Source organism: Dromiciops gliroides, chromosome 4, assembly GCF_019393635.1.
Source record: "Dromiciops gliroides isolate mDroGli1 chromosome 4, mDroGli1.pri, whole genome shotgun sequence".
In the NCBI taxonomy this organism is placed as follows: Eukaryota; Metazoa; Chordata; class Mammalia; order Microbiotheria; family Microbiotheriidae; genus Dromiciops; species Dromiciops gliroides.
The window spans coordinates 75,451,186-75,465,194 of record NC_057864.1 but is presented as its reverse complement, the minus strand read 5'-3'; the positions used below and the strand labels follow the sequence as shown (position 1 = coordinate 75,465,194).

The window sequence follows — 14,009 nt, the reverse complement described above, 5'->3', positions numbered from 1 at the left end:
CTCATGTGACAGTTCAGTGTCTGCTCTTGCACGTATTCCTCTTGTGATTGGACTGGCATCTGATAACTCAGAATAAAGGCAATTAATGTCTTAAATGATAAGTTCCCATAATCCAAGTCTCATATGGATTTAAAAATTGAGGATAATAAATGATTGCAAAAAATGTGAATACATCTTGACTCAGAACACAATATATAGTTATGCAACAATTTCAAATAATCTTTTTTTTACTTAGTATACAATTACTTTTGTGAAAAATCAGAACATACTTAAATACAAGTTAAAGCACAACAGAATCTCAAAGAACTTTTTTTTTGAAAAAAGAAAACTTTTACAAATGTTCCCCTCTTTTTTTTTTTTTTGGAATATGCTTATCAAAAATAATACTTCTAGAATCAATTTACACTTGCCATGGCAAACAATTTGCCAGGGAAATGCTTTAAAGAGTTTGATCAAATAATCAGTTGAGAAAAAATAACAAAAACAAACAACTCAGAATATGGGAGCACAATACTCCTAGAATTAACACTGTATTATGAAATCAAAACCATCTTGCAATTTTTTCAAAATTAGATAAATGAATAGAAGAAAATACACATGGAACAATAAAAGACAGTGAAATTCAAACTAAGGAAATCTAAATGAACTTGAACTTAAAGAGTATTATAAAATATAAACTTGATCACATGACTAAAAAGCTTTTACAAATATTCTCCTTGTTTTAAAAACTAAGTATAAGACACAATCTCAAAAGCATGAAAATCTCTATGAAAATAAACCCATACCATTAATTTCAAAATGTATATATAATAGCATAGAAATCCTATGTAACCTCTGAACTGACATTATTACTCTGAGTGAATTCAGAACACTTTTGATTCCGATATCTAAAATCCCCAATACTCATATCAATACCTTGCTGCTTACTTCTACATTTCTGTAAAATATGTACCCTTCCATGGCAAAAGAAGCAGAGTCTTGAACTATGGTGATGATTGTCATTCTTATTCAGCTTAAGTTTTTCTTCTTTAACCCCTCTATATTGTCTGTCAGTCTTTTCACCATACAAATGCTTTATAAGATTACTAATTAAAGACAAAAGCAGGTTAGCAAAATTATGAACAAAACAAGCATATCTGGAATTTAAAGGGCTTTCTAAGGTTGTCTCAGAAGCACAGCCAGGCTGGGAAAGGGCTGAGCCTGAAGCTGCAAATGTAGTTAGAGAAAGTTGAGCATGCGCATCAGTTCTCTGGACTTCCCAGGCCGGGGAAGCAATGGGCTTGGCCATGGGAGGAGTAGAGGGTGGGGTCTGGAGAGGAGGGGAGGGACCAGCACAATTTGAATCAGACTTGATTTTGAACTCAGGCCTGGATTCCTCTTCCCCCACTTTGCCTCCAGGTGCTAGGGGATTAAAAACTTCTAGAGGGTGGGTCATTGCCTCCAGGCATGCAAAATTAGAGCAACAATTAGTGTTAGAACTGGGAAAAGCTGCAGGAATCTCTTCAGGTTTCTCTGAAAAAGCATGGTTGGGAGAGGGAGTGATATTTCCTTGTGTGAGTAAGTTGCTGGCTCTTTTAACAAAAAGAAAAAGAAAAATAGAAAATCCACAAAAACAAAGCATTAACATGATCTTATCTCCCATTTGTCTGGTTAAACAGACTAAAATCAAAAATAGGGTAATTAGGGAGTTTAAAAGGTCCATTTGAAAAAATTTAAAGGAAAACACAGCCAGTACACCAGTACTTAGCAGTTAAAGGGAGAGGGAGGGGAAATTTCTTACCCAACCAGAAGATCAGAAGACTGAAGTTTAGCTTTCCTCTTCGTGGTCAGCCATCTGTTAAGGGTTAAAATTCTAGCTAAACTGTCTAAAATATCTAATGAGTGGTCGCCAATAAATTATAAACTTTAGCAAGAGTTAGACTTTTAAGCATTTATTAAGGAGAATAAGAATTTGGTAAAGAGAGAGAAAAAGGCCTAGATTTCTATCTATTAAAGGGAGAGCACATTTCTCGCTCCCTTCTCCGCCAGAGTCCTCAGGAAAAAGCCCCAGAGTCAGCGCCAGTCTCTTCCTTCCTCCTCCCACTAGTCCGCGTCACTTCCTCCCAAAGAAAAGACTCCTGGTCTTGCCCTCAAAGACCTTCGCTTCATGGGCAGAACTCTTCTACAGTAAGTATCCAGCAGGTGCCGTCATTCCAATCGTTACACTTACTAGCTGTGTGACCATGGGCAAGTCACTTAACCCTAACTGCCTCACCAAGAAAGAAAGAAAGAAAGAAAGAAAGAAAGAAAGAAAGAAAGAAAGAAAGGAAGGAAGGAAGGAAGGAAGGAAGGAAGGAAGGAAGGAAGGAAGGAAGGAAGGAAGGAAGGAAGGAAGGAAGGAAGGAAGGAAGGAAGGAAGGAAGGAAGGAAGGAAGGAAGGAAGGAAGGAAGGAAGGAAGGAAGGAAGAAAGAAAGAAAGAAAGAAAGAAAGAAAGAAAGAAAGAAAGAAAGAAAGAAAGAAAGAAAGAAAGAAAGAAAGAAAGAAAGAAAGAAAGAAAGAAAGAAAGAAAGAAAGAAATTTCGAGACGGAGAGAGACTAACAAACAGAGACATTAGGAATGAGCTCTTGATCCAAGAGGAGGGAACACCTGAGCTATGCTGAGGAGGAAGCTAGGGATTCTAAAGGAAAGACAGGTGAAGAGGAAATGCATTTTAGGAATAGGGGACCTCTTGTGCCAAGGTTCGGAGGTGGGAGAGGCAATTACGCGACATCTTGTGATATTCTTTTTTTTTTTAATTTGTGAATTTTTATCCAGTCAACTAAACCATACACTTCTCAAGAACAGGGACCGTGCCATCTTCATCGTTTACACCCTCCACTGCATCTACAATAGGGCTTAGAATATAGTAGGGGCCTGATAACGATTTGTTGAATTCAACTTGCAGGGCGTCTTTTTCCTCCCTTTCAGATCAGACCGTCCTTTCCTGAAAGTGGTTCAGGATAGCATTTCATTTTGGTAAGTGTGGCATCCGCTAGGAGACCCCTTGAGAATGAACTGGGAATTCACACCAAATGACTCTTGGAGGGTAAAGGGGAGGTTGATTTCAGGTGGAGCAGCCCCCCAGTTCTGCTATACTTCGCGGCTTTGAAGCTGCCTGTGTCGGTAATCATTCACCCTCTTTTGGCTTTCTTTCTCTGCTACCTGCTGGGGAGTTGATGGTTTGAGATGAGTGATCTCTATCTTCAAAGCCACAGGGTCAGAATAAGCATGCCATACGGGAACAGCACGCACCCCTGACCTTTGTCAGGGGAGGAAGACACAAATAGCTTCAGAGGGCTAGTTTGAATTTCATTCTGCCTCTGATGCCTCTCCAGCCCCAGTGAAGATGTCTACCACCATGTCTGGCCCTTTCCTTCACCCACTGTTTGCATCCTAGTCACATGAACCACAAGCAAATAAGCTAGCAGAGATGTGTGCTGGCTCTAGGAGAAATGTGTGTACCCAGAAAAAAACTAAAAAGACCTCTATAAACTGATGTAGAGCGAAGTGAGCAGAACCCAAAGAACACATATACTGTAACAACAGAATGTATACAATAACATTATAAAGAAAACCAACTTGAGTAGTTTGATCAACAATAATTCCAGAACACCAAAGATGAAGCATGCTGTCCATCTCCTGACAGAGAAGCGATGGACTCAAGATACACAATGAGTCAGACATTTTTGCATATGAACAATACAGGAATTTGCCTAGCTATGTATATTTGCTGTAAGGATTTTCTTTTTCTCTCCTTTATTTATTTATTGCTCAATAGGAGTGGGTGGGAGAGAGAGAGAGAAAGAAACAATGCTTGTGAATTGAAAAAAAATTCAATTAATTAAAAAAGTAAATATATGTACCCATTCCTTCCAGCTAATGTCTCCTTAGTCTTCCCAAGGTGTCAGAAGCAACATTCAGAGTGACTAAAACATATCCCTTTCTCAGTCAATATCTTGCCTATTTCAAGTGCTTGACTACTCAAACTCTTTTTTTTTTTTTTTTTTAGTGAGGCAATTGGGGTTAAGTGACTTGCCCAGGGTCACACAGTTAGTAAGTGTTAAGTGTCTGAGGTTGGATTTGAACTCAGGTCCTCCTGAATCCAAGGCCAGTGCTTTATCCACTGCGCCACCTAGCTGCCCCTTATGATATATCTCTCAAGAATGTAAACATCTTGAAGGTGCCATTTTTGTCTTTGTACTCCCCAGAGCCTAGCACAGTAGCAGGAACCTGTTAGGCAGTGAATAAATGCTTATTGATTGGTTGATTATCTTAGGATATTTTGAAAAGAAAGATGGATTTGGAGTCAGAAGAACTATATTGGTGACTTTGGACAAGTAATTCTCTGTGCCTCAATTATACCATATTTAAGAGGATTGTCCTGGAGGAATTCTGAAGTCTCTTCCATGACTTGCCTGGGGTCACACAGCCAGTACCTGATGGATAGGAGATCAGAACCCAGGTCTTCCTAATTCCAAGTCCAGAGCCCTTATTCAAACACCCTTAATCACAGCCTTAGACTTGGCTGGATCCATCCACATCTTTTCTGGGCCTCTTGGACACATGTATATGAAGGACAGATAACTGTGGGACAGGGTGTTAGCTCAAGATGAAACTAAGGTCAAAGATTCAGTGCCTGTGTGGAGTTGGCATCACTGTGTTCCATCCTGAGCTAATGATTCTTTGGGTGGAAATAAGCATTTATTAAATGCCTACTGTGAGCCTGGCACAGTTGAACTTAATGGGCTTCAAGGCTCCTTCCATCTTTGGAAGGAAATGAGCATTTATTAAGTGCCTACTATGAAGCCTGCTAAATGCTTTACAAGGATTATCTCACTTGATCCTCACAACAACCCTAGGAGATAGGTGCTATTATTATCACCATTTTATAGTTGAGGAAACTGAAGCAGAGGGAGGATAAGTGATTTGCCCAGGTTCATACCATGTCATATAAATGTCTGACTTCAGATTTAAACTTAGCTCTTCCTGACTGAAGGATTAGCACTCTCTCTACTATTCCACTTAGCTGCCTGCTACAAATAACTAGCCTCTAAGGTCCCTTACAACTCTATTATCTATGAGATTCTTTCTAGAACCACGACTTTCTCCTTTAGGTGAAGAGGGTGACAACGTCCAAAGCTAACCAGTTTTTCCAGGTTATGAAGTCTTTCTACCCATCTACCCTTGTTTCTTCTTCTTCTTCTTCTTCTTCTTGGGGGTGGGGTGGGACATAGGATCATAGATGGAGAGCATGGAATCCACCTTTGAAGCCAATTTGTCCAACCGCTTCATTTTATAAATAAGAAAACTGAGGCTAAGAGATGGGAGGTGACTCGTCCAGGATTTGAATGAAGGTCCTCTAAATCCAAATGCAGTGCTCATTTTTCTTGGTGTTCATCAAATAATGTCACACAGGTAACAATAGGTAAAGCTGACTCTTAATACACAAGTGTGTCAGTGATGTGTCCAGGCAGCATTTGTCTGGCCACATCTTATGACCACTCACTTTGAAGGGCTGGTGAGTGGAAGAGGAATTTTTCTTTCCCTGCTGAGCCCCAGGGATAACGACTGAGACAGTGGAAATTGCTAAAAGGCAGATTAAGTGGGTTATAAAGACAGACATCCTAACAATTTGAGCTATCCAAAAGTAGAATGGGGCACTTCAGAATGGAGGGTATTCCCCATCCATGAAGCTCTCAGGCAGAAGCTGGATGATCGCTCATCCAGTATGTTATGGAAGGAATACTTGACCAATTAATAAATCAATAGCTATTTTTTTAATAGCTATTTATTAAACACAGTTAAATATATAGGTGGGGTATGTGTTTTTTGAAAAAGTGCTAAAACTTAAAAAAAAATTAATTGCTATGACTATAGAGATCAGTTTTGGTGGTGAGCATATTATTATTTATTAATATTATATACCAATAAAGGATTGACTGTGTGGTAGAGAAAGCAGGAAGAGAACTTCAACATGGCTGTTATCCTGAGAAAGAGAAAAGCCACAAAAACCCATGCTGTTGGGGGCAGCTAGGTGGCGCAGTGGATGGAGCACCTGCCCTGGATTCAGGAGTACCTGAGTTCAAATCCGGCCTCAGACACTTAACACTTACTAGCTGTGTGACCCTGGGCAAGTCAGTCACTTAACCCCAATTTCCTCACTAAATAAAAACTGGAAAAAAAACCCCAAAAAACAAAAACCCATGCATGCTGTCTCCCAGAGAGACAACATGTGGTCTCAAGGAGAGTTCAGAAGACCTAGAAAACCTACTGTCCTAAGAGGGAGGGGAAAGCCAAGAGGGAAAGCTAAGAGGGAGAGCCAAGGGCCAGCTAAGAGAAAGCTCATGGCGGGCCAAGAGTTTTATCCTCTTTTGGTTGAGGGGAGTCATTATACATTGACTGACATGACTGGAGGGTGGTCTAAATTAAGATGAACTCTACACATGATATCAGGGAGAAGACCCTCACCCAAGTTGCTTTAAGGCAAAGTCCATTATCTGGGTATGATTTGATCCTTCACTGAGCTAGACAAAGGAGTCTATCTCCATTTCTTTTGTTTTCTTGGATTTGCCCAAATAAGATCAAGGAGAATCGGACTTTGCAGGGGGGGGGGGGGAAGGACTGAGAAAATGAAAGCCATTATTGTTTTTTTGTTTTGTTTTGGGGTGGGGCAATGAGGGTTGAGTGACTTGCCCAGGGTCACACAGCTAGTAAGTGTCAAGTGTCTGAGGCTGGATTTGAACTCAGGTCCTCCTGAATCTAGGGCCGGTGCTTTATCCACTGCGCCATCTAGCTGCCCTCTGAAAGTCATTATTAATAATTATTTTCTCACAGGTGAGATTCTATGGCTCTGTGGCTGGCATTTGTTCAAGTTAAAGCGTGCCTGTGCTACAGAGAGTGTGGGTGCTCCTTCCCCACCTTCCCTAAGTATTTCATTCACCTCTCCTCTGTTCTGTGGGTTGGGGGAACAGAGAATTGTGAAGGAAAATCCAAGGTGGAAGAAGAATGAAGTGTCAGTGTGGGTCTCCTGAGAAAAGGGACTGAAGGGAGTCCACAGGATGGGGTACAAGGGTCAGAGAGGCATTTTTTTCAGTGGAGCTCGGTGTTCTAGAACACAGAGACAGAAAGACCTAGCAGAGCCCTGAGGCTAAACCCCCAAGGATTTATCTGCCAGCAGTAGGGGGTAAAGCTGGGGTGACCTGGAAAACCAGTCAGCTATTCTTCATGGACTCAGATCCTCTGATTCCTCTGAGTGAGTGGACTCACTTAAGCCTGGCTCTTCAGTCTTAGCAGCCTCCCTGAGCATGGGTGACTTTGGTGGTCATATGATCCCTGGCCTCGCCATCTTCATCTTTGGGATCTACCAAGGAGTGCTGACGTCGCTGGCGCTGCTCCGGGATCAGTTTCCCCCAGACCTTCCCCGGAGCCAGAATCGATGGGGCTGGCTGCAAAGGCTGCCCCTTGGTGGGCTGCTGAAGGTGCTGTTTGGCATAGTCTCGTTCCTGCATGAGATCTCCAGTTTTCATGCCACCATGGCTCTGATCAACGACAACGACCCAGAATTCAGCATCATATTCCCCACCATGTGGCAGCATTTCACCATGTTCACTGTCTTCATCCTGAGTGGACTGGTGGATCTCGTGAGCCAGGCCTGCCTACCCAAGAGACGCCTGGGCATGGAGGTGGGGGCCCAGGTCTTGGCAATACTCGTGTTGGTCCCACTGATGTCCTGCCACCTCTGGCATATGGAAGGGATGGAGAAGCAAAGTCACGTCCTCCTCCTGTTTTCTATCTCCCTGCTCGCCTTGGCGATGACCACGGAGCTCTGGGTTCCCAACCAACCCCAGATTTGGCTTATCAAAACCTGGCTCTTCCTGGTGACTGGTACGTGGTTGATGCATATGGGCTTCCTGCTCTTCTACCCACCCACTGCTCAGGCATGGAAGCACTACACCAAAGAAAATGCCATGTTCCTCACCACCTTCTTCTGCTGGCACCTAGTGGCAGACGCCTTGATTCTGGGGGTCATCTATACCTCCTCCGCCCTCTGGCACCAGCACTGTGTCCTGGCCCCAGGCTTAGGTGGAGACGATGTTAAATATCACCAGTGCCTGGCCGAATCTCCAGATGAGGAGCTACAAGAGGCAGAGGTGGGGGGTCACGTCCAAAGCCCCCTCTTTTTGCAGAGCCCACCATAAGACCTAGAAACTTCAAGGTCAAATCGTAAACTTGGATTACCTCATGCTTCCCTGATTTCCCGGCTTCTCCCCACTCTGTGTGTCTCTTTCTCCTCCTGATTCCCAAGTGAAGGCAGCAACCCTTCCTATCTATTGAAGACCTCCGTAGGGGTAGTGCAGGTAAGAGTAAGGAAGAAGGGAAGCAGGATAAGGGGAGGTAAAGAAAAAGGTTTATTTTAGACTGAAATTTATGTTCCTACACAATGGGCTTCCCTAAACTTGTCCATTTTTATTCCCTGATGCTCAGTGCACTGTCCCATACCCTCATTCTCCCCAGTGCTGTCAAAACCCCAAAGTCTGAATCAATTCCCAAAGAAGAGGCAAAGTTTATCTGAGTGATCTTTGTCAGCCTTTGCTTTTGGAGTGTCATAAAATCCTCTGACCCAACTGTGTCTATACCATCACTGAACCCTCTTGGTGAGGGAAGGTGTTGAATGAAGAGGAAATGGGATGGGAGAGACTCGAGACAAATCTATAGCACAATAAAATTATGCTAGGCCCTTGCAAACAGTGTCTTTGTTCTCTCTCTCCTCAAAGTCGATATTTGCATGCAGATCTTCCTAACTCCAAATCCGGTCTTATTCACTACACCCCAGCATTTCTGTCGCCTTTGCTCTATAGTTGAATTTGTTCAATTGAATTGGAGCTCTGCAAAAGACGTGCGTTTTCTCTCCAATTCCGCCAGGGGGTGGTATCTTCACACTAGCCAGATCAGCCTTTACAATCTTCATAAACAAGTGGTGACCAGCCCGGAGAAGTGGGGGAGGAGAAGAGGGAGGCGAGCTGGGGGGAAAATACAGAAAGCCCTGGACCGGATTGCGGGAACATCCAGAAAGCATGCGATGGGGCTGTTTCCCATTAAACCTTGGGCTGCTCATACAGAATTAACAGAGATTCAAAATAGTGGAATTCTTAGAAACAGGGAGGGGGAAAAACCCGTTTGGAATTTCCTTGGGGAAAAAAAAGGAAAAGCAAAGACATAAATTGAAACCCAGCCTTGTTTTTCAATATCCCCAGATTTCTGGTTTTTCTAATGGGGTCTAATAATGTTCGGGCCAAGCCGGGATAATCAAAAGAGCTTTATATAGTCACGTAGATGAAAGAAAAAAAGAGATCTCATTAAGTGCCCGTAAAAGCTAAGGAAAAATGCTTTTTCTTAATCTCAGTACAATTCTTGTGGAGGAGCACTGGTGCTCAACTTTACAAAAACCCTGCATGTGAAAAGCCAGTGAGGCAATGATGAATAATACTAATATTTGACATTTATACAAGGCTTTGAATCTGTGTTTACAAAGCATTTTAGATTTATTCCTAAGGAATACAGGACCTTGCAGCAAATATGGCCTCACCAAATACTAGTGGACTGATTATCCTCATTTTATCTTTCCAACAACCTTGTGAATAATTAAATGGTAAGCATTTATTAAGTGCCTACTATTTGCTAGACAGTATGCTAAGCACTGGAAATTTATCTGTTTTAGGGATGAGGAAACTGAGGCAGCAGGGGTTAAATGACTGGACCAGGGTCACAGGAGCTAGGAAGTATCTGAGGCAGGATTTCTAAATCCAGAGTCTTCTTGACACCAAGTCTAGCACTGTCTATTCATAGAATATTTAAAAGACTCAGCCTCTGTACTCAAGGAGTATTCATCACAGTGAAGAAGGAACCAGAATGACACTTCTGAAATTGGATGGTGAATTGTGTTCGAATTCTCTTAGATGTTCTGGTCAAGGAATCCCTCCGACAAAGGTTAAAGGGACCTCTAGAATTGGAAAAATACAGGGGCTCTCGCCTCAGGTCCTCCATGAATTCATTGTGTAACGTTGGACAGTTTCTCTGGACCTCAAGTTTTCTTAACTGGGAAAAAAAACATTGAACATAACAGCAAATTGTTGTGGGATCTTGGGGAAAAGAATATCACGTTTACATCTTGCTTCAAAGTTTATCTTCATAGGCCTCCAGTTTCCCATATAGGCAGCTGGTTAGCACAGTGAATAGAGAGAGCTGGGCTTGCGTCATAAAGACCTGAGTTCAAATTTGCCTTGAGACAATCAATAGTCATGAAAACCTGGGAAAATAATTTAAAAAACAACAACACCCCCCCCCCATTTATCTCAGTTTCCTCATTTGTAAAATGGGAATAATGACCACACACACACAGACTTCCTGGGGAAAATCACTTTTTTAAAAACCCAAAACTTGATTTGCCTCAGTTTCCTCATCCATAAAATGGGGACAGTAAGGGCCTTACCTACTAGGGGTGTGAGGATCAAATGAGATAATATCTGTAACACTTAGCACAGTTTCTGATGTTATAGAAATGCTTATTCCTTTTCCTCCCTTCCATAATGTACATATAAAATTTACATGTTGGTGCCTTCATTAGAATATAAGATCCCTGGGGCAGCCAGGTTGTGCAGTGGATAGAGCGCTGGCCATGGATTCAAGAAGACCTGAGTTCAAATCCGACTGCAAATACTTGACACTAGCTGTGTGACCCTGAGCAAGTCACTTAACCCCAATTGCCTCACCAAAAAAAAAAAAAAAAAAAAGAATGTAAGATCCCGTAGGGTAAGGTTTGTTTTAGCTTTTGTCTAGCAATCAACACAGTACTTAGGACTTCATTAAGTTAGAGCTTAATAAATACCTTTGATCAAATTAGTTTATTAGATTAGAGTTTTACAATAAAAACTCTGTCCTCGGTATAGTTCCTCTGCCCCGATTAAAGACCTTATTTTCTCCTATATTGATTGTTTCCTTAATTTCCAGGTTAACAGAACTCATTTGATCCTCATAATAAATGTGAGAAGTAGGTGATATTATTATAATGCCCAATTTACAGCTGAGGAAACTGAGACAAAGAGAAGTAAAGTCTCTAAACACCAAGATAACTTAGAGCTGAAAGGAATCTTAGATGTTATGTAGTTCAACCTCCTCATTTTATTGATGAGGAAACTGAGGCATAATGGGTAAACGTGTTAAGTCATTGTTGAAGGTAGAATGTTGGGCTCCAGGTGTCAATACTTGGGGGGAAAGAAGTAGGGTTGACTTCTAAAAAGGAAAAGACCAGTTTACATTTGAGGGAAGCAAGGTGGGGGGGGTGAAGTGGTTAGAGTTCAGGGCTTGAAGACTCATCTTTGTAAATTCAAATACTGCCTCGGACACTTACCAACTAGGTGACCCTGGGCAAGTCACTTGACCCTGTTTGTCTCAGTTTCCTCATCTATAGAATGAGCTGGAGAAGAAAACAAAGCCATTCTAGTATTTTTGCCAAGAAAACTCCAAATGGGATCACAGAGTCATACACTACTGAACAAGTTTACATTTATATTCTTGACATTGATTCTCTTTCATGTTCCTCAGCCTTGGATTTGGTATGGTTTTTTTTTCCCCTGGGAGTTAAAGCTGTGTGTTTAAATGGGCTTAAATGGGTTTCACTGTAGACTCATAAAAATCATTTGAATATAGAAAAATGCTCTTCCTAATGTAGGCCGAAACTGCAGGGACCAATGTAGCAGCTTGTTTGTTATAACTGAAAACTCTGTGTCTTTAAAAAATCTCCAGCTCCAAATTCCTGGATCTCTCACAAAGCACAAAGAACAAGTCACTAAATATTGCCTGAAATTAACAAGGTCTCAGATAAAGATGGGCCAATGTTTGAAGTGGATGGACAGCTGGTCTGGATTCAGGAGAGGGGTTCATGTCCCAGCTCTGGCACATACTGATTATAACCCTATGTTAAGTCTCAACCTCAGTTTCCAGGATTGTAAAGTTATTTAACCACTCAATACTACAGATAATTACAAAGGTGAAGGAGTTTTCTCAACAAGAACTTTCTACAAGGATGAAATCACAGGTAGGGAGAGAAACAGTGAGAGACAAATCAGACAGACAGAGATAGAGACAGAGACAGAAAAGTAGGAGGAAGAGAATAGAGAAGGAAGGAAGGAAGGAAGGAAGGAAGGAAGGAAGGAAGGAAGGAAGGAAGGAAGGAAGGAAGGAAGGAAGGAAGGAAGGAAGGGAGGGAGGGAGGGAGGGAGGGAGGGAGGGAGGGAGGGAGGGAGGAGGAAGGAAGGAAGGAAGGAAGGAAGGAAGGAAGGAAGGAAGGAAGGAAGGAAGGAAGGAAGGAAGGAAGGAAGGAAATAGAAAAGCAAAAATAAGAAAAAGCTAGGAAAGAAATATAGTTATCAAAATATTTCTAAAAACAAATTCATGGACCTCCCTCCTCCTTCTCCCTTCTTTCCTTCTTTCCTTCCTTCCTTCCTCAGGGAGACTATTAGAGCCGGAAGGGACCCTAAAAATTAGGTTCTCCAGCCCCTTCTTTTTATAAATGAGAAAGCTGACACCCAGAAAGTTTGACTTGCCCAAGGCCACAGCAAGTAAGAAGCAGTAACAGGCTGTATTTTAAACTCTGGTACTTTTAACTGGTATACATGGGCAAGAGATCACCATTTCACAAGCTCTTCTATTCCTTCATTAAATCTATTATCTTGACATTCAGTCTTGACCTGTAACTGAGGCATCCATCCCCAAATAGAAGACTCACTCTACCTCTCCTCCCAATTCAAATTTATATTCTTACATCTTATGTCCTTGCTAGAGTATAAATGGGTCCATAACCTTATCCACACCCTTCTCACCTTCTCCCTCCCATATTATAGAATCTTAGAACCAATAGAGGCATAAAAGTAAATGAGAAGGGCAGCTAGGTGGTGCAGTGGATAAAGCACCAGACCTGGATTCAGGAGAACCTGAGTTCAAATCCGACTGCAGACACTTGACACTGACTAGCTGTGTGACCCTGGGCAAGTCACTTAACCCCAATTGCCTCACACACAAAAAAGTAAATTAGCATTTGGAGCTGGTGGTACAATGGTTAGAGAGCACTGTCCCAGGAATAAGGAAGACCTGATTTCATATCTGACTTCTTAAAATAAGATACTTACTAACTGCACAACCCTGGGCAGGACATTTAACTTCTGTTTTCCTCAGTTTCCTCAACTATAAAATGGGAATAATAATAGCACCTACTAACAGGTCTGTAATATTTGTTAAAAAAGAAACAAACAAACGGGGCAGCTAGGTGGTGCAGTGGATAGAGCACTGGCCCTGGATTCAGGAGGACATGAGTTCAAATCTGACCTCAGACACTTAACGCTTACTAGCTGTGTGACCCTGGGAAAGTCACTTTAACCCCAATTGCCTCAAAAAGAAAGAAAGGAAAGACAAGAAAGAAAGAAAGAGCCAGCGAGCAGCTGGTGCTTGGTAAGTGCTATGTAAATTCCTAGTTCAGTTCCCCATTCCACCTCCACTTCCCTTCATTTAGTTCAAAACTCTCATCTTACAGAAGAAATGGACCCAGAGGATACAAGATAGGCTAGTAGCGAAATAGAAATTTGAACCTGATTTGACTCCTCATTCTGCTCTAAAGAAAAAACAAGATGGTTTCAAAGCTTTAAGTTATCCCACTGTGAGATGCTGAGAAGAATTCAAGGGTTCAAATACCTACAACCCTTTTCTCAGGAGAGAGAGATTGATCAATGGGCATTGGGACTGCTATTGGTCAGAGGAGAATTGGGAAAAATTGCTGCACAACTTTGATCTTCTCTAATTGCATTGGGGTTCTGAAGGACAAATAGTCAAACTTTCCTTCTCAATACATGAATAAACTTCCTAGGATTGGCTCTCTCTAGGGTTTGGGGGTACCCTCATGTACAGGCTGGTTAGCTCTTATGGTTAGAAAATGGTGTT

General features: G+C 41.9%; 1 protein-coding gene across 1 annotated transcript; it reads left to right on the top strand.

Annotated features, from left to right (window-relative positions):
• The first annotated feature begins 7,324 nt into the window (after positions 1–7,324).
• On the top strand, positions 7,325–8,717 carry TEDDM1 (transmembrane epididymal protein 1). Its single transcript, XM_043964517.1, has one exon. The coding sequence runs from the start codon at positions 7,325–7,327 to the stop codon at positions 8,216–8,218; it is 894 nt and encodes a 297-aa protein (XP_043820452.1). The 3' UTR covers positions 8,219–8,717.
• The last annotated feature ends 5,292 nt before the right edge of the window (positions 8,718–14,009 follow it).

What these genes read in the sequence shown, in the direction of transcription:
- TEDDM1 (XM_043964517.1), top strand. Translation starts at nt 7,325, where the DNA reads ATGGGTGACTTTGGTGGTCATATGATCCCTGGCCTCGCCATCTTCATC.